At 33.9% G+C, this 26,302-nt stretch overlaps 1 protein-coding gene across 1 annotated transcript; it reads left to right on the top strand.

Annotated features, from left to right (window-relative positions):
* The first annotated feature begins 10,435 nt into the window (after positions 1-10,435).
* Positions 10,436-20,269, top strand: LOC139495937 (uncharacterized PE-PGRS family protein PE_PGRS46-like). The gene is made up of 2 exons (XM_071284351.1): positions 10,436-10,729; positions 17,616-20,269. The coding sequence occupies exons 1-2, from the start codon at positions 10,502-10,504 to the stop codon at positions 19,992-19,994; spliced, it is 2,607 nt and encodes an 868-aa protein (XP_071140452.1). The 5' UTR covers positions 10,436-10,501; the 3' UTR covers positions 19,995-20,269.
* The last annotated feature ends 6,033 nt before the right edge of the window (positions 20,270-26,302 follow it).

The raw sequence follows: 26,302 nt of genomic DNA, 5'->3' as shown, positions 1-26,302 counted from the left end.
ACTCGGTCGATTCCGTACCTCATCTAACGGATAGAAGGAGAGTAGCGGAGTCACCCGAGGATTGCCGATTGTAGAGTAAGTCATTCGTCACAACTCGGTCGATTCCGTACCTCATCTAACGGATAGAAGGAGAGAAGCGGAGTCACCCGAGGATTGCCGATTGTAGAGTAAGTCATTCGTCACAACTCGGTCGATTCCGTACCTCATCTAACGGATAGAAGGAGAGTAGCGGAGTCACCCGAGGATTGCCGATTGTAGAGTAAGTCATTCGTCACAACTCGGTCGATTCCGTACCTCATCTAACGGACAGAAGGAGAGTAGCGGAGTCACCCGAGGATTGCCGATTGCACAACGGAGTTCATTAAAAGTATGGAAAAAACAGAAATAAGTGTTCCTCGTATGTCATCATGATGAGAAATTCTGGAGATGCTATTATTAACGTAGATCTGAAATTGTTTCATCAATTTGACACTGTTACATTATTTACCTAATTATAATTATTATATAGGAAATTGTTTTGACGTTTATTTGAAAAGTGTCGTGTTCTTAGCGTACACTACTCAGTGAAAACAAAGTAAATAAATCAACCTATAAAAATGAAATCGATGTCCGCACAACTAAAATAATGTTCATTTGCAAATCTGTATAGTCCCTTGTGTATAGTCAATTGTGTGATTGCACTGAAACAAAAATGAGCAAGTAACTACACAATTCCCATTATAAATGAAACAAGGTCTTCAACTTTATAAAAAAGAAGACGTGGTATGATTGCCAATGAGACAACTCTCCACAAGAGACCAAAATGATACAGAAACTAACAACTATAGGTAACCGTACGGCCTTCAACTAATGGGCAAAGCCCTCATCGATTAGTAAGATATAAAAGGCCCCGAAATGACAATATAAAACAATTCAAACGAGAAAACTAATCTATGTACAAAAAATGAAAGAAAAATAAAAGCTTTTAACTTCTTTTTCAGAATGCACGACAATGCAGGATTGTTTGAATCTGGGTGATACATGGAACTGTGCTAAAGATAGACGTCACTGTATAGATAACATGTGTACATGTATCAGACTTCCGGCATAGAACAACAACCGCAACTGACTTTTTTTATTATTAACGTACGAGTTGTATTTATAAATTAAAAAAAGTCATAATTCTAATCTTACGTTATTTTTCTTTTATTTTTTTTAACCTTGTATTCAGCAAAACATCATCATAAACAGAGTAAATAATTTTAGATAGATATTGTCATGAGCAGAAATAAGAAGAGGAACATATCTTTAATTGATATGCTTCTTCTCAAAGTCAAAATACAACCTTTAACACAGAGCAAGCGTTTTGTGTGAAAGGGGATATGGTTGAACGTCTTTGAAAACAACCAACTGTACCAAAGTTAAAAGCTGAACACATCTTTATGTGAATATATGGTGTTCATCACTAGACAAATGTCTACACCACATAGCAAGCAACCCAGCAGCAATAAAATCAAATGTTATTTGAAGGTAAACATTTTCTTTATAAGTAAACAGTTGTAAAATAAGCTGAATACCACCATGAGTCTGAGAAAGTAACCACAAAGATCTCCGTCAAAAAGAACCTTCTCTACCTGACTAAAACATGAAGATAAAAATTAATAAAAGAAACCTCAAACGAGATTTCTTGGACAACCTTAAAGGGGCACTATAGTTGTCAAATTCATGTTCACCGATTTGACTCAAGTTCTCATATTTGATTTATAACAATGTAAAACATACATCCAAATAATAAAAAGTCTAAAAAAAAAAACAATATATCCGGCATGAGCTCGATAATATGTAGCTTCGTTTCATGTGTATTTTAGTCTAGACGCCATCTTATTAACTGTCGAGTTGACCCCGAAGACCTCCCATTGCCATATAAGCGATATATAAAAAACACAAAAATAGATATCAAACTCGTGCATTTAGATTTTTCTATGTCTGTTTAATTTCATATTATAGATCAAAAATATATATTAATCCTTGTATTTACCTGTATTAGAATATTTTTTTGAGGATCAAATCAATCAATCAATCAAATGATTTACCTTTGTTTCACTTTCAATATTAACATTTCTTTCCTTTAAATAATTGAAACACCCAATGCATGCGGTATCCAACTCTAGCTAAGGGATTTAATTGAAATTCACATGCATACAGAGTCAATAAATGTTCATCATCCATGTGATGTTTCTTACTTTATTTTGACAAAATTTAACCATAAGCTAAAAGCGATAAATTATTTTACTATTTTACTTTCATTAATGATTGAACCAAAAAAAAAATAATCAAATTTTATATTTTTTATGCATCTCCTTGCTAGTGCCCCTTTAACGTAGATATTATCAGATTATTACATGGCATTTTTCATATCGCATGTATTATCAGCCCTAGGTTCAATATCAGCCCAAGAGCCGCATGGCTCGAGGGCTGATAATACATGCGATATGAACAATGACATGTTATGATCTTTTTATCATATGCTTTACAGCTTTTACATTAATGCTAGCACGACAAATCTTTGTTTGGCTTGCTTACTTTATTTGTATCAGTGTTTGCTCAAGCATGGTAATTACGATAGGCGGGGCTTCAGCTTGTATACATCATACTTAGATTGTATTGGACGTTATGTCTGAGGTTAAGGACACTTAATTTTAAAACATCACATGACAAATATTCTTACATGTTTTCTCGCCTGTAAAAATACAATAATTTGTAAATGAAAGAAAATATAAACTTTTTTCTTGTATGAGGCTGAGAAACTGGCCTTCAACATTAATTGACCTACTATTGTTTTTATAACATATCAATCTATTAGTTCAGTCAGTTATTTCCATGTCTGTCCTTCGACTATGCAACTCAAGAAAATATTCTAAAAAATGGGAAACAATTGTATCGAAAAGAGAAAATCGAGTGCACCTTTTTTATGTTAGGGTGTGTTTGAGATGAATATTTTGTCTTGAAAATGTACAAAACAAGAGTATTTGATACACCATCTCGCTTCAGACTCTATCATTTTATATAGCAAAGCTACAGGTTGACTTTAAATCACAGTACTTAAAGATGAAATATAGGGGTCAAGTGAAATACCTATCCAATGGATCACAAAATCAGAGTAGGTGTGTTCGAATAGCTATTTTACTAAAAGTGCTTGACGACAGTCTTTAAGTTGGATCTCTGAAAAAAAAATTGTCTTCCGTTTCTGCGATTGTGAAAATGAACTAGCGTTATAGAAAGATAAGTTCGACGAAGTAGAATCCTGTCTGTATTGTATATTTACAGGTAAGGAAACATGTGAGAATATGTATCATGTGATGTTTTATAATCTAGTGTCCTTAACCTCCAACATAACGTCCAATAAAATTTAAGTATGATGTATACAAGCTGAAGCCCCGCCTATCTTAATTACCATGCTTGAGCAAACATTAATAACAAAGCAAGCAAGCCAAACAAAGATTTGTCTTGCTAGCATTAATGTAAAAGCTGTAACAATAAAGAAAAATAACAGATTCATATATTGATCCTTTTACGTGTTTCCCGAAGTTTAAAGAGTAAAACAGTTCACGGCCGTCGGGCCCAAAATTTGATACATTCAATATGAAATCTTTCTATCATATGCCTCAACAGAGAGAGAAAAAAAACATTTTAATATGGACGAATCGACAAAAAAATAATTCAACAATATACATAATGATCATTGTTTGGAAAAGTCAACTTTTTAAAGAAACTTTCTAAATTATGTTTCAGAAAAACTCAAAAAATGCATTTATATTAAATAATTTGTTTGTTTTCTTTTTTTCATTCTTTTTTTTTTTTATTATTTTAAACAATATACTTTCCAGTATTCAAAAAATTGTTTTGTACACTACTTTGTAATGTTTTTACTGAAAACGTAGCATTAAGGTGTATTTTCCGGAATTGGCCGAGTATTACCGGAATGCCATGTGATAACGTTACGGAAAGGCATGTGATAACAATCGAAGCATGTGATAAACTTTTCATATCAGCCCGCTAAGCACCAATTCGAAAAATATGGAATTCACGTCAATTTAATGCTATTATCATACGATAAAATGTATATGTTATTAAGTCTAAGTATATGATAAGTATAGATTATAACATGGCCTTTTCCATATTGGCCCTGGTATCATCCCGAGACTCCCATATCGGCCTCGAGGCTTTAGCCGAGGGCCGATATGGGTCGAGGGATGATACCAGGGCCTATATGGAAAAGACATGTTATATCAGATTATTACATGGCATTTTTCATATCGCATGTTTTATCAGCCCTAGGTTCAATATCAGCCCAAGAGCCGCATGGCTCGAGGGCTGATATTGACCGAGGGCTGATAATACATGCGATATGAAAAAATGACATGTTATGATCTTTTTATCATATGCTTCAACAGTAGAGAAAAATAACAGATTCATATATTGATCCTTTAACGTGGTTCCTGTAGTTTAAAGAGTAAAAAAGTGCACGGCCGTCGGGCCACAAATTTGATACATTCAATATGAAATCTTTCTATCATATGCCTCGACAGAGAGAGAGAAAAAAACATTTTAATATGAACGAATCGGCAAAAAAATAATTCAACAATATACATAATGATCATTGTTTGTAAAAGTCGACTTTTAAAGAAACTTTCTAAATCATGTTTCAGAAACAAACTTAAAAAATGCATTTATTAAATATTTTTTTTTTTTTTTTTTTTTTATTATTCTTATTTTATTTTAAACAATATACTTTCCAGTATTCAAATAATTGTTTTGTACACTACTTTGTAATGTTTTTCACTGAAAACGTATCATTGAGGTGCATTTTCCGGAATTGGCCGAGTATTACCGGAATGCCATGTGATAACGTTACGGAAAGGCATGTGATAACAATCGAAGCATGTGATACACTTTTCATATCAGCCCGCTAAGCACCAATTCGAAAAATATGGAATTTACGTCAATATAATGCTATTATCATACGGTAAAATTTATTATAAGTTATTTATTCTAAGTAAATGATAATAATCTATTTATCACATATCTAAGTTCTGCAGAATATAGACACAAAGTTCAATTATTACAATTTAATGAAACATAACAGGTAAAATTTTAAATTTTGTATCACAAAAGTGTCGTTAAGGACGCAATGACGTGACGTCATTTGGAATCAGGGCACAATATCAATATCGTCTATTTTGCCCCGGGCAATTTTGAGGTTATTGCATATGCAAAACCCAACGTATTCGTAACAAATATGTGATAAGAAAAGTTTATCACATGCTTCGATTGTTATCACATGCCTTTCCGTAACGTTATCACGTGGCACTCCGGTAATACTCGGCCAATTCCGGAAAATACACCTCAATGCAACGTTTTCAGTGAAAAACATTACAAAGTAGTGTAAAAAACAATTATTTTGATACTGAAAAGTATATTGTGTAAAATAATAATAAAAAAGAAAAAAAGAAAAGAAAAACAAACAAATTATTAAATAAATGCATTTTTAAAAGTTTCAAAAATAATTAAGAAAGTTAATTTGAAAAAGTTGACTTTTCCAAACAATATTCATTAAGTATATTGTTGAATTATTTTTTTTTTTGTCGATTCGTCCATATTAAAATACTTTTCTTCTCTGTTGAGGCATATGATAGAAAGATTCATATCGAATGTACTAAATTTGGGGTCCGACGTCTGTGAACTTTTCACTCTTTGGACTTCTATTTGAGAACCACGTAAAAGGATCAATATATGAATCTGTTATTTTTCTTCATTGTTGAAGCATATGATAAAAAGATCATAACATGTCATTTTTCATATCGCATGTATTCTCAGCCCACGGTCAATATCAGCCCAAGAGCCGCATGATATATAACAGTGGTATACTAAGAAAGATAACTCTAACTTCCTAAAGGGACTCCAATCTTGTATAACCCCTTACTGAAAAAATCAGCCTCCTGCAAACATTTGCTGCAAGTCTGCTGCGAACTTGCTGCAGACTTGCAGCGAACATAGAGTCCGTGTTTGCGGCGTGTTTGTTGTAAATACGCTGCAGGTCTGCTGCAAACAATTTACCATGCAAATGAGTGTTTGCCGCAGACCTGATGCAAACATTTATATGCAAATGAGTGTTTGCTGCAGACCTGCTGCAAACATCTTTATGCAAATTAATATTTCTCCTGCCTGTTTGCTGCAGACCTGCTGCAAACATTTATATGCAAATGAGTGTTTGCCGCAGACCTGCTGCAAACATATTTATGCAAATTAATCTTTCTCCTGCGTGTTTGCTGCAGACCTGCTGCAAACATTTTTATTCAAATCAATCTGTTATACAATTTACCAATGTCATGTGTACACATCATTTTATCTCTATTACACAGCAAATTCTTAAAAAGTGATGTTACATCCATGCATCCATTCATAAAATAATTCAACTACTTTATCATTTGAAAAATTGTCATAGTATAAGTTTATACCCTTTAACATGTTCAATAAGTTAAATTAATTCCAAGTACGTTCTCAAATGAATTACATGCATGAATCTAAAGTTAAAAAGATTTATTTGAAAATTTCTTTGCGCATGGATATTATTATATACAGCTATCATAGTTAAACTAAAATTGTCACAAAATTCAACTAGACTTACATAATATATTTTGTAAGTTATAATCTCTAAGCATATGAGGGAATACTGTATACTGCATGGTTACATATTTGAAAATGTATTTTAAACCTCATGCAGATATCTGTGGAAGGAATGAATTTCATAAGTTAAATTAACATTATACGATGAATATGTATACTTACAAATAATGTCTCTTATCTGTTAATTGCCATCTATAATGCCTTTCTGAACACTAATATATATCATGACACAAACATCACCAACATTTTCAAATTTCAAATCTTTATCTTCCAGGAAGTTACCAATAGGCATGCTCAGTCGTTTTATGTAGTTTCTTGCAATGCTCTTGCAAACACATAAAATTGTCAAAGATTCCTGCAATCTAGCTGCGAACATCCCTTATATTCTTGTTTTTCCTGCAATCTTACTGCAAACATATTTGTTTCTGCAAGCTTGCCGCAAACTTGCAGCAACAAGCTGCAATGTTTGCAGGAAGTTTGCAGCTAGCTGCGAACATCTGCAAACATTATTCAAAGGGTTCCTGCAAGCATTTTGTTTGCAGCAGATCTGCTGCAAACATTTCAGTTCTGTAAGGGACTGCAATTGATTTTTTTTTGTATTATTTTCCCATACTGCTTCTGCCTACCACATTAAATGAACGATACGATGAATTCAAAGGACTACTAATGATAATTATGAATCATGACTTAAAAGCTGCGAGTACTCTCAGATCTGTACGTAGTGTCTTTTCTTTGTCTTTTTTGTTGGGATGGACAAGTTCCCGTCCACGTCCACTCTGTGTTTTTTGTTAGATGTATTTCTATTTGTATCCATTTGATTGTGTTTTTAAATTGATTTTTATAGATTGTTCTTATGTTGTACTGTCACAACACTGTCCCAGGTTAGGGGAGGGTTTGTGTCTTCAAATTAGTTTAACATCTTTAGTTTAGATTAGGGCGAAGAGATAGGACAAAATTAATCAGAATTTATTTCACGTTGTCAATTTGAAAAATACTTTACTGAAATGTTTGTAATTCAAAATCATTGATCAAACATAATTTGCGTTATGTCTGCAGCTCTTCAACAGAATTTTTAAAGTAAAATTAGAATTAAGTTATCACAAAATGGAAAAGAATGACAAATTTAACCAATTCAAAAATTCTATTGAAAGTGTTCCTTTATTCTTTTTTTTGTACTTTCTATTTCTATCTATTTATTTCTTTATATTTCTGTTACCCTTATTCTCTATTACAAACACCATCCACACCATCATCTAAATCTCTGGAAAAAAAAACATTTTAATTTCATATGTAGAATTTGTAAGGTATACCTTCCCTAATCTGCGGCAATATTGTAACAGCGTTTAATACAGAGGCACATTTTTGCTATACTTACATATACAAAATGAACTGAGGGAAGAACAATTTAAAATAGCAAAAATGTTGAAAAGTTTATAGCTTATGAATCAATTTTTTAAAGACAAATTAAAATCATAAAAATGCTATGTTTGAAGATTTTATAATTGTATAAAATGTCTTCTGAAAAGGTTTACGAACAATACATTGTTTAAACATAACCCTAGTTAGCTTCAACAGATTTGTGAGTCACGAAGAAGTTGTGTAATTTAGAACTTAACCGGATTTGAAGTGATAATAATAAGGGTATTACGGTGCATGGTTTTCCGATTTGTTTCTGATCATTTGAGCTTTAAAGTTAATATTTTGAATAAATTCATTTAGGCAAAAAGGTTCAACACAATTTTTTCAAACTGTGCAAATGCTCAAAACAATGTTTAAGAGTATTAAATCTTTGAGTTTCAAATATCAGAAGTCCAAAAAGTTCCAAGAAGTTAATTTATAGTGATCAATTCAAAATCTATAGTTCAGTAACTCATAAATAAAACATTTATCAATTAGTTCACCTTTTGACCTTAAGTGACCACCTTGTATATATATATATATATGTTTGTACATGTTAAAACAGGTACAGCAATAAACATGCCTTTCTTATCAATAACAACATGTCGGTTTTAGTGTTCTGACATTTAAAGAAGTCAATTGTAAGGTACTCCGTAATTTCAGGTACGAATAGTGCAACAATACATAAAGGTTCTTGCTACCTTCTTAGATTTTGTGGTTAGAAATGAACATGACTGTGTTGGTGTTTGATAGTTTCCTAATAAACAGGAAAAAACTAACATATATTTTACGTGAAGTTAAATCAATTTAATGATGGTTGCATCTATATGAAGCTGAGTACTACTTCCGGTGTAGGATTTCCTGCGTTGAAGACCCATTGTTTTCTTTCGGCTGTCGTCTGCTCTTGTATCGGGTTTTTGTCTCTTTGACATATTCCTCAATTTTATTACTATGACTTTTTTTTACAAAAAAAGATGCACGTTAGTCCAATAAAGATTTCATATTGATTTTCTGTCAATTCTTTCCATGTTAAATACGGTAATATGACCAAATAAACGAATTTTTTTTGAATGGCCCTTATCGGCTTCCGCACAGAGTTACAGAGAGTATATATATGTAAGACTCTAAAGTGCGATGGTACTCTAAAGTGCGATGGTCACGCTAAAGTGCGTTGGTCTACGCTAAAGTACGATGGTGTATCACGCTAAAGTGCAATGGCTGTTTGTTTGATAAAGTACGATGGAATATCACGCTAAAATGCGATTGACCAATATCATGTTAATTTAAGTGTGACAAAAAATCTGTATATACTGTATATAATTTTTTTTTTAAATTTTGGCGCAGTATCAAATATTTTGATAATTGGCGTAACTTGCTGTTCACACAGTCTATCACTAATGTGAACATATCCTCTGAAAGTCGTTATTGTAAATTACAAATACGAGTTCGTTCATTGTGCGACATTTATTTGTTTAAAAAAAATAATCTTAATTCAAATGAGAGGGAAATGCAATGATCTTTTCTCCTTTTTCGCAGCGAGTACAAATACAATGTACAAACTGTTTTAGCGGACAGTATGATATGATTTACCGATTCAAAGATGTACCTTTATTTTACCGACATTACTTTACAATAAAATCGACAGTGTTTTAACAGAGACCGAAAAGTAAACTGCAACATAAACAATGATTGAAACAAGATGAAAGATACTTATGCCCTTTAAGTTGTTAATCAAATATTCTACAATTTTCTTTCGGCATGTTCATTTTTGTGTTTGTATAAACGGCTGTTCATAATCCATAGTACGTTTATTACGTCTATACTTTCGCGGAGAATCGCACTTTAGCGTACGGAGGCATCGCACTTTAGCGCAGACCATCGCACTTTAGCGTGACCATCGCACTTTAGAGTCCTACATATATTAACAGTAACATTGAATATTAAAACATATACTATTTGTTGTTAAAACCCCATAAAATATGTACATGTACCACATATTAAAACAATAACTATTACAATAAATATTAAAATACATACGAACAATATTTGCTGTTAAAAAAACATATAATGTATACATGCACCACATATTAAAACAATATCATTAAATATTAAAATACATACGAACAATATTTGTTATTAAAAAACCATAAAATATGTACATGTACCACCATTTTAACTCGTTCCCTTGGTGTTCATATCGATAAACATATAATTAGACAGTTATCATTGATAAAGATATGTGACATTCCGTTTGTTTTCAGCTTTTTGTCATATTTAATGTGATTGTTTGTACAGATGAATGAACATGTCAGGTTAATCATAATTATTCTACTATTTTATATTCTAACCAGAAGTAGTGTCCGTTTCCTCTGAGGTGCTGGTTGTCTTCGGCCATTTTAATGTCCAGTGTTGTTGTTTAAAAGTACAAATTTTAAAAATGAAATTGTTTGGACTTTTGATGTTACAGACTTTGATATTTTTTATAGAATGTCACAGATTAAGACCAATTAGCAAGTCATTTTACCGTAAAGTTTTGAACAAATATTATGGTCCGAGACGAATACAGCAGCCCTCGTATAATTGGAACAAACGCGGACGTATTGGAGAGAATTTCAATAATTTGAGGAGATTTGGAAACATTCCGGGAAATGCCCCTGCTCCATATGTGAGTATTTTACATTAATCTTTCATATTAAGTCTTTTTAGATGAAGAATATTACTTCATTATTGAAACATTATTACATATTGATTAATGAATTGAGAATGGAAATGAGGAATGTGACAAAAAGAAAACAAACCCGATCGAAGAACAGTTTATGATACTCTATTTTTCATTAAAATACAAGAAAAATCAGGTAAAAATTATATTACTAGTAAGCGTTTCTCCAGTTTTGTATGTTTTTCAAAATAGATTTATCTGCTCTTTGGTAAATAATGCTACACCACCCCGAAAACACAAACTTCTGTAGATATGTATTCAAGAGGTAAAATCTTATTTCATCTATAAAGATATTGCTAATTTTGAACCACTTATATTTGAAAAGGGAATACAATGAACACTTATCTACAGAAGTTTTTATTTTCGGAGGGGGGGGGGGAGGGGTAGCACTATTTATTATATTTTCACACAGAAACTTGAACCAAGTTAGGATTTTTCTTTTCATTTTACTCTTCAACAAAAGTGCACTATTTGGTTTGATTGCAGTAATATCCCCTATAATACCCCTCCCTCATACAGTTATGTTACATCTTTTACGCACTTTTTTTTGCAAAAAATATCTCCCTGTAGCTAAATCAAAGAATCTTGTTTTACTAATTATTAAGTAGATAATTATTAAATTTTCGTGAAAAAACCTCAAGAAATTAAATGAAAAGTTTTAAAATACCGAAATTAAAACAAGCAACACATAAAAATTTATTGCCCAATAAAACTTCAGAATAACACAATTAATTTGTAATGCGTTCGATTAGAACATTAAATGCAAATTAAAATCTATGACTTAATTCTTTTACAGTGTAATTTCACCACCCTTTAGATATTCCATGCATAAAATACGAAAAAATAAATTAGGAAGGAGTATTAACAAAAATTTGCAAGTTATACATTGTGGAGGAGTCCATTTTGGTACCAAATGGCGATAATTGTGTTTTCGGTCAACAACCTACGTGCCAAAAGCGTCTTCGAAGCGCGTTCTGGTACATCAAATGCCTTTTCGTTTAACTTAATTAGAACAATAATAATTTGAAAAAAGCAACATGTGTTAAATTAAAGCATTGTGCAGTCTTTAAAGGAACCAGTGGCATAATTCAAAACGTATCCATCCATTCCTACATGATTTTAGGAGAAGGTATCTTGATTTACACTTAAACGTCAAATGAGACATGGAGTTATTTTTGACCCAATAACTATCGTTTTAATTTATCTAGTACTGCACAAGTTTGTCTGGTATATTTAATAAAATTTCTTAGCATTAGGTTTTGCGCAGACTCATATGCTGCTGTATATAAGCGTACTATATAAAATAAAATAAGAATCATGTGCAATTAAGGAAAGGATCTCCCGCATGCAATAACCTGATTTCTTGGCCGGGTTTGTTTATTATTCCGCTCCTTTTTGGTTTTATCAGCTGGCAAAAGTTTGTATCAGGTTTTGGTTTTTAAATATGTGGTCTCGAGAGCATATGAACAAAAGGCAAAACAATTGTAGTAAAATTGGTACAGTTTAATGTTACTAACATCAAAGTATAATGGTCGACAAGAATATTTGTCATCTAGAACCAAACTTATTGAAATCTGTAATTATTTGTTTTAACAACATTTATCCACACACTTTATTCAGGTACAGCAAAACCCTAGTTGTTAACTATTGTTTTTGTTAATTTACATCGTAACATAGCCGCTTTTAAAATAAGTTATGAAGTTAATTGAAACAAAATTCAAACTTATTCTGTAATTGCTTTGTAAACAAGATATGGATTTTTATCATTGTTGAAGGCCTTACCGTGACCTCAGAAGCATATAATACATGTATTATATGTCTCTGGTGACCTTAAGTTAATTAATTTTAGGTCATTTGGTTTCTGGCGAATAGGTGTCTCATTGGCAATAATACTACATCTTCATATTGTACGTTAAATGCAAAATATGCAAAAGAAGACGATAAAAAAGGGTAACAATCTGTTTTATCATCAAATTAACATCATGTATTGTAATCAAGTCACAAGTCGGTCAATTGGAACTACACTTATACCGTTATATATTACGCTACTCGACTATTTGAAATAGTATACAACCTACATGGTTGTACTAACTCCTGATTACAATGAAGCGTAGAATTACGTACATATAGGTTCTTAGTATATATATCCTCGCTACCTGACAGCTAGATAAATAAAAACGATTAAATAAAAGCAAGCGCAAATATAAACGTGTCAATTTGGATATTTTTACAACATGTATATATAATGTCAACATGCGACCATGTTTATTGTTTCGGATTCCTATATAAATTTGATATATACCACAATAAGTTGACAACAGGGCAATTATACTGTCAATCCAGTATTAACTGGATCACACCAATAAGGGAGAGATCATTTAACTCTAAAAAAAAATGATCTGAATGCATATTTTCCCAATACCTAAGTGTTAAATTTTGAAGAAAAAAATAATTCAAATGATAGCGTCGAAAAACTCTTCTGACATTAAAATTATAAAATTATAATGACTGAAAACAAACCCTGTCGGAACTAATTGAAGGAAACTTGACTTTAAAAGTCGGAATTGACTGTTCTGTTTGGAAATCATTAAGGCAAAAGGTATTCTCTTTGCTTCCCTCTTTTTTCAGATACTTTAAAACTTTTGGGATATTTCTCAACCGAAATCTTTGGTCGGAGGTTAACAATTATTGGATATTTCTTAATGAAAAAAAAGGTTTGCATTCTTTAAAAATATATAGATATACTGTTCCCAGATAAAACCACTTAAGTTAAGATATCTAATCGTAGTACTAATTCATCGTAGGAAAAGTAGAAAAATCCGTCCATTCGGCACAAATCTTAAATTAAGCAGTGTTATGCATATCAGCCCAGGTCTCAGACTAGTTTATTAGCGGAAGTGAGTAGACACAATGACATTAGACATTCATAATACTTTCGTTTACATAGTCCATTATGTGTGGTCTTCATGACGGTTATGAATTTAAATTACCTTGGTGGTATACAGGCACTTGTCTCAGAATTTTTTCTCGATATACCTTAATAGTAAGGTATATATAGGAAAAAAATTCTGAGACAAGTGCCTGTGTGGCGGTACTAGTAAGAATAGAAATACAATGTATCTTCCAAGTCGAGAAAAACACCATGAATAAACAAATTAATAATTAAATATTTACTCTTGAACCTTCAAATTTATTATAATATTTTTCTAGGATTTAAAGCTTGACATTTTATATAGACCGTAATTTGACCTATATATACATAGTTAAAGAAGATGTGGTATGAGTGTCAATGAGACAACTCTCCATGTCCCAATTTAAAAATGTAAACCGTTATAGGTCAAAGTACGGTCTTCAACACGGAGCCTTGGCTCACACCGAACAGCAAGTTATAAGGGACCAAAACATCACTAGACAAGTGTAAAACCATCCAAACAGGTTAACATAGTTCTTATTTATATATATATATATAAAAAAACTAGAGGCTCTAAAGAGCCTGTGTCGCTCACCTTGGTCTATGTGAATATTAAACAAAGGAAGCAGATTGAAAATTGACTACAAAGGTCAATAACTCCTACAGGGGTCAATTGACCATTTCGTTTATGTTGACTTATTTGTAGATCTTACTTTGCTGAACATTATTGCTGTTTACAGTTTACCTATATCTATAATAATATTCAATATAATAACCAAAAACAGCAAAATTTCCTTAAAATTACCAATTCAGGGGCCGCAACCCAAAACAGGTTGTCCAATTCATCTGAAAATTTCAGGGCAGATAGATCTTGACCTGATTAACAATTTTACTTCATGTCAGATTTTCTCTAAATTATTTGGTTTTTGAGTTATAAGCCAAAAACTGCATTTTACCCCTATGTTCTATTTTTAGATGTGGCGACCATCTTGGTTTGATGGCCAGGTCACCGGACACATTTTTTAAACAAGAAACCCCAAAGATGATTGTGGCCAAGTTTGGATCAATTTGGCACAGCAGTTTCAGAGAAGAAGATTTTAGTAAAAGATATATAAAATTTACAAAAAATGGTTAAAAATTGACTTTAAAGGGCAATAACTCCTAAAGAGGTCAACTGACCATTTTGGTCATGTTGACTTATTTGTAAATCTGACCTTGCTGAACATTATTGCTGTTTACAGTTTACCTATATCTATAATAATAGTCAATATAATAACCAAAAACAGCAAAATTTCCTTAAAATTACCAATTCAGGGGCCGCAACCCTAAAACAGGTTGTCCAATTCATCTGAAAATTTCAGGGCAGATAGATCTTCACCTGATTAACAATTTAAACCATGTCAGATTTGCTCTAAATGCTTTGGTTTTTGAGTTATAAGCCAAAAACTGCATTTTACCCCTATGTTCTATTTATAGCCATGGCGGTCATTTTGGTTAGTTGGCGGGGTCACCAGACACAATTTTTAAACTAGATACCCCAATGATGATTGTGGCCAAGTTTCAAATAATTTGGCCCAGCAGTTTCAGAGGAGAAGATTTTTCTAAAAGATTACTAAGATTTACGAAAAATGGTTAAAAATTGACTATAAAGGGCAATAACTCCTAAAGTGGTCAACTGATCATTTTGGTCATGTTGACTTATTTGTAGATCTTACTTTGCTGAACATTATTGCTTTTTACAGTTTATCTCTATCTGAAATAATATTCAAGATAATAACCAAAAACAACAAAATTTCCTTAAAATTACCAATTCAGGGGCAGCAACCTAACAACGGAATGTCAGATTCATCTGAAAATTTCAGGGCAGATAGATCTAAACTTGATTAACAATATTACCCCATGTCAGATTTGCCCTAAATGCTTTGGTTTTTGAGTTATAAGCCAAAAACTGCATTTTACCCCTATGTTCTATTTATAGCCATGGCGGCCATCTTGGTTAGTTGGCGGGGTCACCGGACACAATTTTTAAACTAGATACCCCAATGATGATTGTGGCCAAGTTTGGTTAAATTTGGCCTAGTAGTTTCAGAGGAGAAGATTTTTGTAAAAGTTAACGCCGGACGCAGGACGACGACGGACGACGACGACGCCGGACGCCGGACGCCAAGTGATGAGAAAAGCTCACTTGGCCCTTCGGGCCAGGTGAGCTAAAAAACAGAAACGAAAAACGCTTAGAAACCACATCAACAAACGTCAAATACTGAAGACATATGTATTGACTGTATTTTAACCTATACATAGTCTTGACAGTAGTTATTACGTTGGGTTGTCGTATCATTGGTATAAAGTCACCTCTTCGTATGACTCTCATAGTCCTTATCAGTAAAATTAACTTTGTGAACGCCTCGGTGTGTGGAATGTTCTCGCTGTGTCGCAGACCGATTGGTGGCCTTCTGTTGTTTTCTGCTATTTCGTTGGGTGCTTGTCCCTTTGACATATTCCCCATTTCAATTCTCAATCTTATTTTGAATGAAAAACTGCTAGTCACAATTTAAAAAGCGGCCTGGACCAGAATAAGTCAGTCGTTTGATTTGTGTTATATATTAATACGGCATTGTACTCAAAAACACGTTATTCTTATACTAGTAAGTAAAAAGTAAAATAACTGTCACATTCAAACCATCAAATGATCAGTAAATTGTTCTTGTTGCTTTTAGGGGTCGTTTGAATCCATTGTTGTCCAAAACAATTTGAGGTTATTATGACACCAAAGAATGACAATTACATCGTTGTATTTTATTCATTGTTTATATGTAATGGTCTCATAAAAATGTCGTTATTAATTTCATTTACTAAAATTTTGTCATTTTGAAAAAGGAACATAAAAAGTAATTCGACTAATATATTCCGACACTATGCATATTCATGAGTTTTATTCGATGCAACCTGCAAACAAATGAAAGTTAACAAGCACTGCACAAATGAAGACTAAAATGTTGCATTGTTTTTCTGCTTTGCGATGCGTACAGGTGTGTTATGAACAGAGACTAACAAATGTTTATAGAAATGAAACAAATAATATTGTTAAAAAAAGTTACATGTAAGTACCTTGTTCTTTTCCTTTCAAAAAAATTGCAGACGTTGAGCATATATGGGTTCCACAATCGATAGAGCGGAGTCAATATTTCTTGATCTATCTGAATACTTGCAAGTTTTGAATAATAAGATTCAAAAGGGAAAAAATATATACAAAAGTCGAGCTTGATTTTTTTAATATTCTATGCGATGTGTGTATCAAGTTTTTATAAACACATAGAATGAAATTCGAAACAGTGTGGCTGTGGCCATTGATTGACACATTAAATTCATTCATTGACTGGGACAATTTAGGTGAACGTTTGTATGTAACGATCACTTCTCACTATGCACTTTTCAAAGATACTTAAACTATGGGGTCACCAAAGGTTCTCAACACCTTAATAAAGTAATTCGAAAAATGAATCAAAAATAACACGATGTTTTGATTAATATCAATTATATAAATCAAAACATAAAGGTTATTCCTGATTAAATTTTCGAATTATTTTATAATTAAAGGCGTTAAGAAACCTTTGGTGACCCACAGTTTAAATGTCTATCGTAGGTACGTCGTGAACAGTGGTCGTTACAGACAAACGTTCACGTAAATTGTCCCAGTCAATGGATGAATTTAATGCGTCAATCAATGGCCACAGCCACACTGTTTTGAATTTCATTCTATAACAATGATAAAATATGATTTGTTCAGCACATGGTATGAAAAGTAACACTACAGCGTTGCGCACTCATTTGGCAAAATTATTACACGATATAGTGTGAAAGTACATACATATATAAGATTTTAATATATTGTAGTATAACTATTTTCTATTTATTTTTCAGCCAAAGATGAAATTGGACGGCGTCAATGCACGAGTCATTCCTATACAGGTCGCCAAAAAGGCCATCAAAGTTTGGAAAGAAACGGAAATAAATTTTGATTACAGTAAACGTCCAAGAATGTGTCCTAAAAACTTCATAGCTAAATGTCGTCAGTTCCCGTATTACGTTTTCAACGGGAAACCAACAAGAAAGTGTGTGACATTATGTAAAGGGAAGCCATGTTTTAAACCTTGTGTCTGTGAGTGCCTACCCAAGGCCAAGGTCAAATTCTCTAAAGCTTTAATTCCATATTTGTTGATACCAGTAGAAAAACAACAGCTTATACCTTTTTGTAATAAACATCAGACTGTGTCCTGTACAGCGCAGATTTATGGTGAATCTACAAACTATTTATGTGCTATTGGCTGTGGTGAAGGTGTATGTCCTTTAACCTGTAATTGTCAATGTGTAGCCGACAGACCAGGAAGAACCTTTATAAGTGAAGTTGTTGGCAATTCTAACAGTTTGAATGTAAGAAGAGAACTAAATTTAAATGAACAACACAACTTTGACGCGGAGGTCGGACTTGGAATGGCTGTTGGTGGGCATATAGACGGAGGCATTCTTGGAACTGTTGGTGGTCATATAGACGGAGGCAGCCGTCGAACTGTAGGAGAGATGACCGATATTGGAAACGGAATAGTTTTTGATGGCCCTGAATTAGGCGTAGGAGATAATTTTGGAGCCAGTAATGGTGCTGTAGCTATTTTTGACGGCGTGCACCTTCCCTCCCCTAGACCCAGTAACCATGGTAATGGGGTTTTAATATCTGAGGGAGGTAACATTGTTGGAGGAGTTCAAAATATTGGTGGCGATAGAACAGCTATATGGGATGGAACAGATGGAGTTCTGCTCGACAATGGACTTCCGGTAATTGGCAATACATTTCCTCAACCGTTACATGGTATACAAGGTGATGCATTTGCTGAACCAATAAGACTGATATCGCCCATTGATGGTTCTGTAGCAGGTCCAATACAAGCACAAGAGCCACCAATCGCACCTCTTCATGGTATAGAAACTGAAACAGTACAAGTGAAAATCGATGTACACAGTCCTGCGGGTCCAGGACAGGGACTTGGAGCAATTGAAGGTCTAGGTGGTAATAATGGTCATGGTGGCATTGGTGGTCAAGGCCACGGTAATGGTGGTCATGGACATGGTCACATTGCTACACATTCAAATGGGGGCAATGGTCATAATTTAGGAGCTGGCGGAATACCTGTAGGCAATCCATTTGACATGGCCGCTGGAAATAATGGTGGAGTAGGCAGTCATGGAGCAGGAGGTACTAATATGGGCCATGGTTTCATTGATTTTGGTACAGTTAATGGCAATGGTGGAGGTCATGGTAATGGAGTAGGTCATCTTGAAATGGGCGGGGCTGGAAGTCATAATAATGGAGGAGGTCACACTGGAATAGGCGGGAATGGAGCTCATGGTGGTGGTCATGGTAATGGTGGAGGTCATTTTGCAATGGGCGGGACTGGAAGTCATGGTGGAAATGGTGGAATTGGAGGTAAAGGCGGGATTGGAGGTCATGGTGGAATAGGCGGGGCTGGAGGTCATGGTAATGGAGGAGGTCATGGTGGAAATGGCGGAATAGGAGGTCATGGTGGAAAAGGCGGGGTTGGAGGTCATGGTGGAAAAGGCGGGGTTGGAGGTCATGGTGGAAAAGGTGGAACTGGAAGTAACGGCCATGGTGGAAGTAAAGGAGGACACGGAACTAATTCCGGGATTGGATCCGCAAATAACTTAAAACTTAAGATACCTGGATCTGGCAATAAGCCTGGAGGGGCCATTAACCTTGACCTTAGTGGTATACTTGCCCAACTGCCTGGTATGGGTCTTGGTGGTGAAGGTAACGGTATGTTAAATGCAGTGGGTGGAAATGGAATTGGCGGAAAAGGCGGTATAGACTTGTTTGGAGGTAATACGATGACTCCTACGGGATCAGGGTTTGATCTTTTTGGTGGTCCAAAGAGGTCGGATACTTCACCATTTGGTAAATTAGGAACAGAGATGCCATTCGATACTTTTAATCTGGGATCAATGTCTTCAACCGGAACCGTTGGGAATAAAGCAGTTAAAGGAAATCCTGCTATGGATGTAGGAATGGCTTCACTCTTTTCACAAATGATGGGAGGCGGAAGTGTAACAGAGGAGAGCTGTTTACCAGGAACTGTTCTATCTTGTACCGTAACACCGGAATGGAGTCATACTCCCGGACTTCTTAAATGGTGTAATAATAATTGCCCTAAAGGCGTCTGTGATAGAGAGAGATGTAGCTGTACGTGTATGACACAAGATGAAATTCTACTTTCTAAACTTATGATCTAACTCGTATCATACTTTTCTATGGAATTATACATTCCGTTTAAAAATACCATTGAAAGTTCATTGTTCGAAAAAAATGCCATTCATTGATTATTCACTTGGCCACTCGATCTCAATTTAAGGTTGAACTAATGTCTGTGAAATCGGTCTTGATCGATGATTCTTTGAATTCAATATCGTTTAAATCAATTATCGACCATTGTGGAAAAAATGTATTGAATTGGATACTTCATTTCATGGTTTTTAAAAGTTCTGCATAAAACAATAAATTTTATTTTATTCTTATCGCTTAAATAAGTAAAATGCCTAGTTCACATATACCCGCAAAAATGAGGGAAAACGATTTCATCCACGAAATCCAAGGACATAAGGACACTCACGAAAAACTTTGTACAATAAAAATAAAGAGATTGCCCATGAGACAAAGGGCCTAAATGACTTTGATGTAGATAACCATACAAACCTTCTGCAATGAAGAAAACACTTACAGTTTAATAAGTCAATAATATGTATGTTATCTACAGATTGACCGTAATTTATACTAAAATGTTCAAGGAGTATTTTTATAAAGACTCACTGTCAAAGTTGTTGTTTTGAGAAGTATTGTAAATGATAGACAAAAGTACAAAAATAAAATTTGAAAAATAAAAATCTTTTGAATCGTAAACATTTCCATTTCAATTTTTCATGCATTAGAATATCGGTATGTATTTGTTTAATAATTTTGCCAAATACTTCTAAGTGAGGCGATATTCGGTATGAGTTATTTCCCCTTCATTAAGACTTTTGCGATAGATTTATTGCTCGTCACATAATCTGTTTTCCTGATAAGTTCAGCTGTGACAATTTGTTTTTATCATATATCATTCTTATAATACACGTTGAAACTTTTTAAGGACTAGTGTTTTGTTTAGATTTTGTGCAAACGAAGTAGTTGGATGCACTTTATGTTTCATTGATGAATTCAAACTACATGTACACCAGAAAACTACATGTACACCAGAAAATGAACACATTAAAAAAAACCAACATTATTATAAGTGACTTTTCGATTACGTAGTCTTTTATGTGAATCATAAACTCATTTTACTTATTTTCAAAATTTCTTTAAATTTAACTAGAAAAGTATGATCTAGAATTTAAATACATAATAATCTTCTGCCGGATACGAATTTACCAACAAAACAGTATAAAACAAATAGTAAGCAATGTTTTCGGCTCACCGAACTTATCCAAAGGCATGTCTTCTGAGTTTATGATCTTGGTCTTTGCACGGAAGAGTTGCAACAGTACACCAAACCACAACAATCACCAACGCTAGACTCGTTCAAGAAAATATCCATACAAACACTTACAACGACGAAAAGCATTTGGTCAAGGTAGCCAGTCTTTGTACATGCACATATAGTGGTGATGCCCAAACAGTTGCACACAATTACCCCATTCGCCTTTTTATAACATTAACTAGAAAAATAATACACACACTTCGAAACCTCGACAAGATCCCATCTTTTCCGTGATGATCGAAGCCAAAATACTAAATTTAGTTTTATTTTGATATGAAAAAATATAATAAAAGTAACCAACCAAAGACATAAAGAAAGAGCAAAAAGGTATGAATGAGAGAGATACATTCCAGAATATAAAAAAAATCCCATAGTTTCATCGATGCATGTCTGATAAAACATAGGGATAGAGATCCCCCAAAAATGCCTAATTCTGCCAAATAATAATGTAGATTTTCAAAGTCAGAAAACGCATCGTTGATTGTCCGATGTCATATCTTTTATTATTTTAAAATTTTGGTGTTCATATCAAATCGTTCATTATTTAAACGATTTAAAACTGTCATCGATTAGAGACGACTTAGAGATGTTTGTATAAACACCTGTCTTTTGTTGAATATAAAATACGGAGATGTGGTATGGTTGACAATGAGACAAATATCAAACATCACGTAGATGTATGCAACAATAGGTTTCCAAACGACCTTTAACAACGAGCAAAACCCATACCCTATAGTCAACAATATGTTTCCGTACGACCTTTAACAACGAGGAAAACCAATACCACTATAGTCAACAATAGGTTTCCGTACGACCTTTAACAACGGAAAGACCCATAACCTATGGTCAACAACAGGTTTCCGTACGACCTTCAACAACGAGCAAAACTCATACCCTATAGTCAGCAATAGGTTTCCGTACGACCTTTAACAACGGCAAGACCCAAACCCTATAGTCAACAATAGGTTTCCGTTCGACCTTTAACAACGGCAAGACCTATACCTATAGTCAACAATAGGTTTCCGTTCGACCTTTAACAACGGCAAGACCCATACCTATAGTCAACAATAGGTTTCCGTTCGACCTTTAACAACGGCAAGACCCATACCTATAGTCAACAATAGGTTTCCGTTCGACCTTTAACAACGGAAAGACCCATACCCTATAGTCAACAATAGGTTTCCGTACGACCTTTAACAACGGCAAGACCCATACCCTATAGTCAACAATAGGTTTCCGTTCGACCTTTAACAACGGAAAGACCCATACCCTATAGTCAACAACAGGTTTCCGTACGACCTTTAACAACGAGTAAAAGCCATACCATATAGTCAACAATAGGTTTTCGTTCGACCTTTAACAATGAGCAAAACCCATACCCTATAGTCAACAATAGGTTTCCGTTCGACCTTTAACAATGAGCAAAACCCATACGCTATAGTCAACAATAGGTTTCCGTACGACCTTTAACAACGGCAAGACCCATACCCTATAGTCAACAATAGGTTTCCGTTCGACCTTTAACAACGGAAAGACCCATACCCTATAGTCAACAACAGGTTTCCGTACGACCTTTAACAACGAGTAAAAGCCATACCATATAGTCAACAATAGGTTTTCGTTCGACCTTTAACAATGAGCAAAACCCATACCCTATAGTCAACAATAGGTTTCCGTTCGACCTTTAACAATGAGCAAAACCCATACGCTATAGTCAACAATAGTTTTCCGTTCGACCTTTAACAACGAGCAAAACCCATACCCTATAGTCAACAATAGGTTTCCGTTCGACCTTTAACTATGAGCAAAACCCATACCCTATAGTCAACAATAGGTTTCCGTTCGACCTTTAACAACGGCAAGACCCATACCCTATAGTCAACAATAGGTTTCCGTTCGACCTTTAACAATGAGCATAACCCATACCCTATAGTCAACAATAGATTTCCGTTCGACCTTTAACAACGAGCAAAACTCATACCCTATAGTCAACAATAGGTTTTCGTTCGACCTTTAACAACGAGCAAAACCCATACCCTATAGTCAACAAGAGGTTTCCGTATGACCTTTAACAACGAGCAAAACCCATACCATATAGTCAACAATAGGTTTCCGTACGACCTTTAACAACGAGGAAAACCAATACCCTATAGTCAACAATATGTTTCCGTACGACCTTTAACAACGGAAAGACCCATACCTTATAGTCAACTAAAGGTTTCCGTACGACCTTTAATAATGAGCAAAACCCATACCCTATAGTCAACAATAGGTTTCCGTATGACCTTTAACAACGGAAAGACCCATACCCTATAGTCAACAAAAGGTTTCCGTACGACCTTTAACAATGAGCAAAACCCATACCCTATAGTCAACAATAGGTTTCCGTACGACCTTTAACAACGAGCAAAACCCATACCCTATAGTCAACAATAGGTTTCCGTACGACCTTTACATCAATACTATATGTTGTCTGTATATGTCTTTCATTACTTTTTGTTGTTTGATTGACGCTTCAGGGGCGTTATTTCACATTTAATTATAATCATACCAGGTACAAGAATATAAACGTTTAAGGTAGATCATAGGTATATGTTCCTAGAGATAGAGTTTTCTTATACTTTGCCAAAATGAAGATTTTACTATGCTCTTTTCAAAAATATAATAAAAAGGATGGGTCACCGTGCTATTTTTCAAGCAATGAATCGTTAAAAATTGCCTAAATGTGCTTAGAATGATCATGAAAAAACACAATTTAGTGCATAAAAAGAAATCTATGAGATAGAAGAGTTATCTCCCCTTAAATTGCTCAGTTGAAAAACTTGATTCTTAAACACAAATGATTGGTATTTGTTTGAATATTTTGGATACTGCAATAAATAAACAAGTTTTCTGTTTATAAATAAACAGTCTAACCAATACAGTTGCACATCTGTCTACAAATTTGCAGATTTGGGTACATAACTCGACTGATTGTGAACTGCGATAGTACAATCCAAGACGGCGGTATACCATGAATCTACCTTAATTAAGTAAAAATAATTGAAGTAAAATAAGCGACAATATGTTTGTCACCCAATTCGACATCTCCTCTTACAATCTTTATGTATGAGGATCGGACTAAGCTCCACTTTGTTTTCTGAAAAATCCTTCGCAATGCTTTTTTTCAGATATTCTAAAACTGATCCGTGTAAGCAAAGTATAATTTGCATACCAAATATCATCGGTTTAACATTATTTAGCAGTTCATTTTAAACTGATCTAATCACAAACTCATACATGAAAACTAAGCAAAAGTTTCAAAGTCGATAGACCATGACTGAGGGGACGGTGTCAAATATTCTCAATTGAAAGGAAATGTGCTAATGCATTTACATTGGTCTACCACTAATGGTTACCCTTAAACTGACATAATCACAAACTAATACATTTTAACAAAGCAAAATTTTAAAAGTCAATATACCATGACTAAGGGGCGGAGTCCTATAATCTCCATGGAAATGAGATATGACAATAGTTATATAACTGCATACAAAATATCATTAACAAAACACTAGTAGTTCCGTCAAGCGAGACAAAAAATGAAAACAAACATCTAAAAACAATCTTAAGTATATAAATTATGGGATTTTCTCATGTTTGAAGGCTTTAGTGTAGCATATAATTGCTTATATTCACTCCATTTGAGTTTTTGGGGACAGTTGTTTTATTGACAATTATTTCACATCCGATTAGTTTCACATTAGTGAAATTAGAAACATTGAATTTGAATTAAAACGTGAACCTTCTCATCCTTGGTCCACGCAAGAATCCGTAGACAATTAAAATATGAATAATTTCATATGACAACTCGTTTAAAGAGAAGTTGGAAATGATTTTCATTTAATAATATCATATGCATAAATTATATATTTTCAGATAACAAATCCCTTATTCGGAGCAGGATCTGAGATCATGCCCAGTTTTCGTGTTGCTCAGTTTTAAGTTTTCTGTTGTGATATGCTCTGTAGACTGTTGTTTGTACTTTGGTCGTGTTTTGTTTTGTTTTGTTCATCGTATATTTTGAATGAGCTCTACGATAATGTTTTTGCAAACTATCACCAATCCATTGTCAGTTTGTTTGAATATCCCTTTGTTTAACTGTTCCCTCTCCACGTTGTATCAATTGAAGAAGACTTGGAACAATATTCTTTAATCTAATATGACGTCAGACTGTACGAATTGATTCCAACATGCTACTACCAATTCATGGTTTCAGCGACTATCAATTCATGGTTCCAGCTACTACCAATTCATGGTTCCTACTGATACATTTCATCAGGTTGTTAACTTCTGCAAGTTAAAAGAAAAAGTATTTAATTAAATGCTATAGTTTATGAACAGATAAACAAAGAAACAATAAACAATAAAAAAAAACACTAAACACAAACAAAGAAATAGTAAATAAAATCAAACCCAAACCCAAACAGAGAAACAATAAACAATTAAAAAAAAAACCAAACAAAGAAACAAAAACAATAAAAAAAAAAACACAATTGAACTTGCAAACATTTTTTTTGGGGCAAAAATGTCAATTCGCTGTTAAACACACCAAACTAACTAGTAAAACGTATATCAGTAAACGTAGAAGTAAGAATTAAAGCTACTTATTTTTAATGTTAAACCTAAGTGAAAATATACGCGCGAGGATACTCTCTAACGTCCTCATAAAGTATTTTGGGACTTATCATTTGTAATAAAAAAAAAATATTTGTGGATGACAACCTCATCGTTAACTGTAAATATGGCGCAAATGATAAGTCGTGTACAGATCACCATATCAGTGAAGGAGACAAACTTCAAATATTCGAGAACTTAATATCGAAGTAGTGTTCTACCCCAACCCTCTTTAAGTATGCAATAACGTTCAAGTCACTTTCACCAAAGTACCTATATACAAGTGTAGGCAGTTCTCCTTGTAACAATTGTGTAGAGTTGCGGACATCCGGGACCACCGCCCTAGTCTTCCACAACGGAGTTGATCTT

Source organism: Mytilus edulis, chromosome 11 (assembly GCF_963676685.1).
Source record: "Mytilus edulis chromosome 11, xbMytEdul2.2, whole genome shotgun sequence".
Taxonomy (NCBI): Eukaryota; Metazoa; Mollusca; class Bivalvia; order Mytilida; family Mytilidae; genus Mytilus; species Mytilus edulis.
Note: the sequence above shows the minus strand (reverse complement) of the source record. Positions and strands in the feature narration are given on the sequence as shown.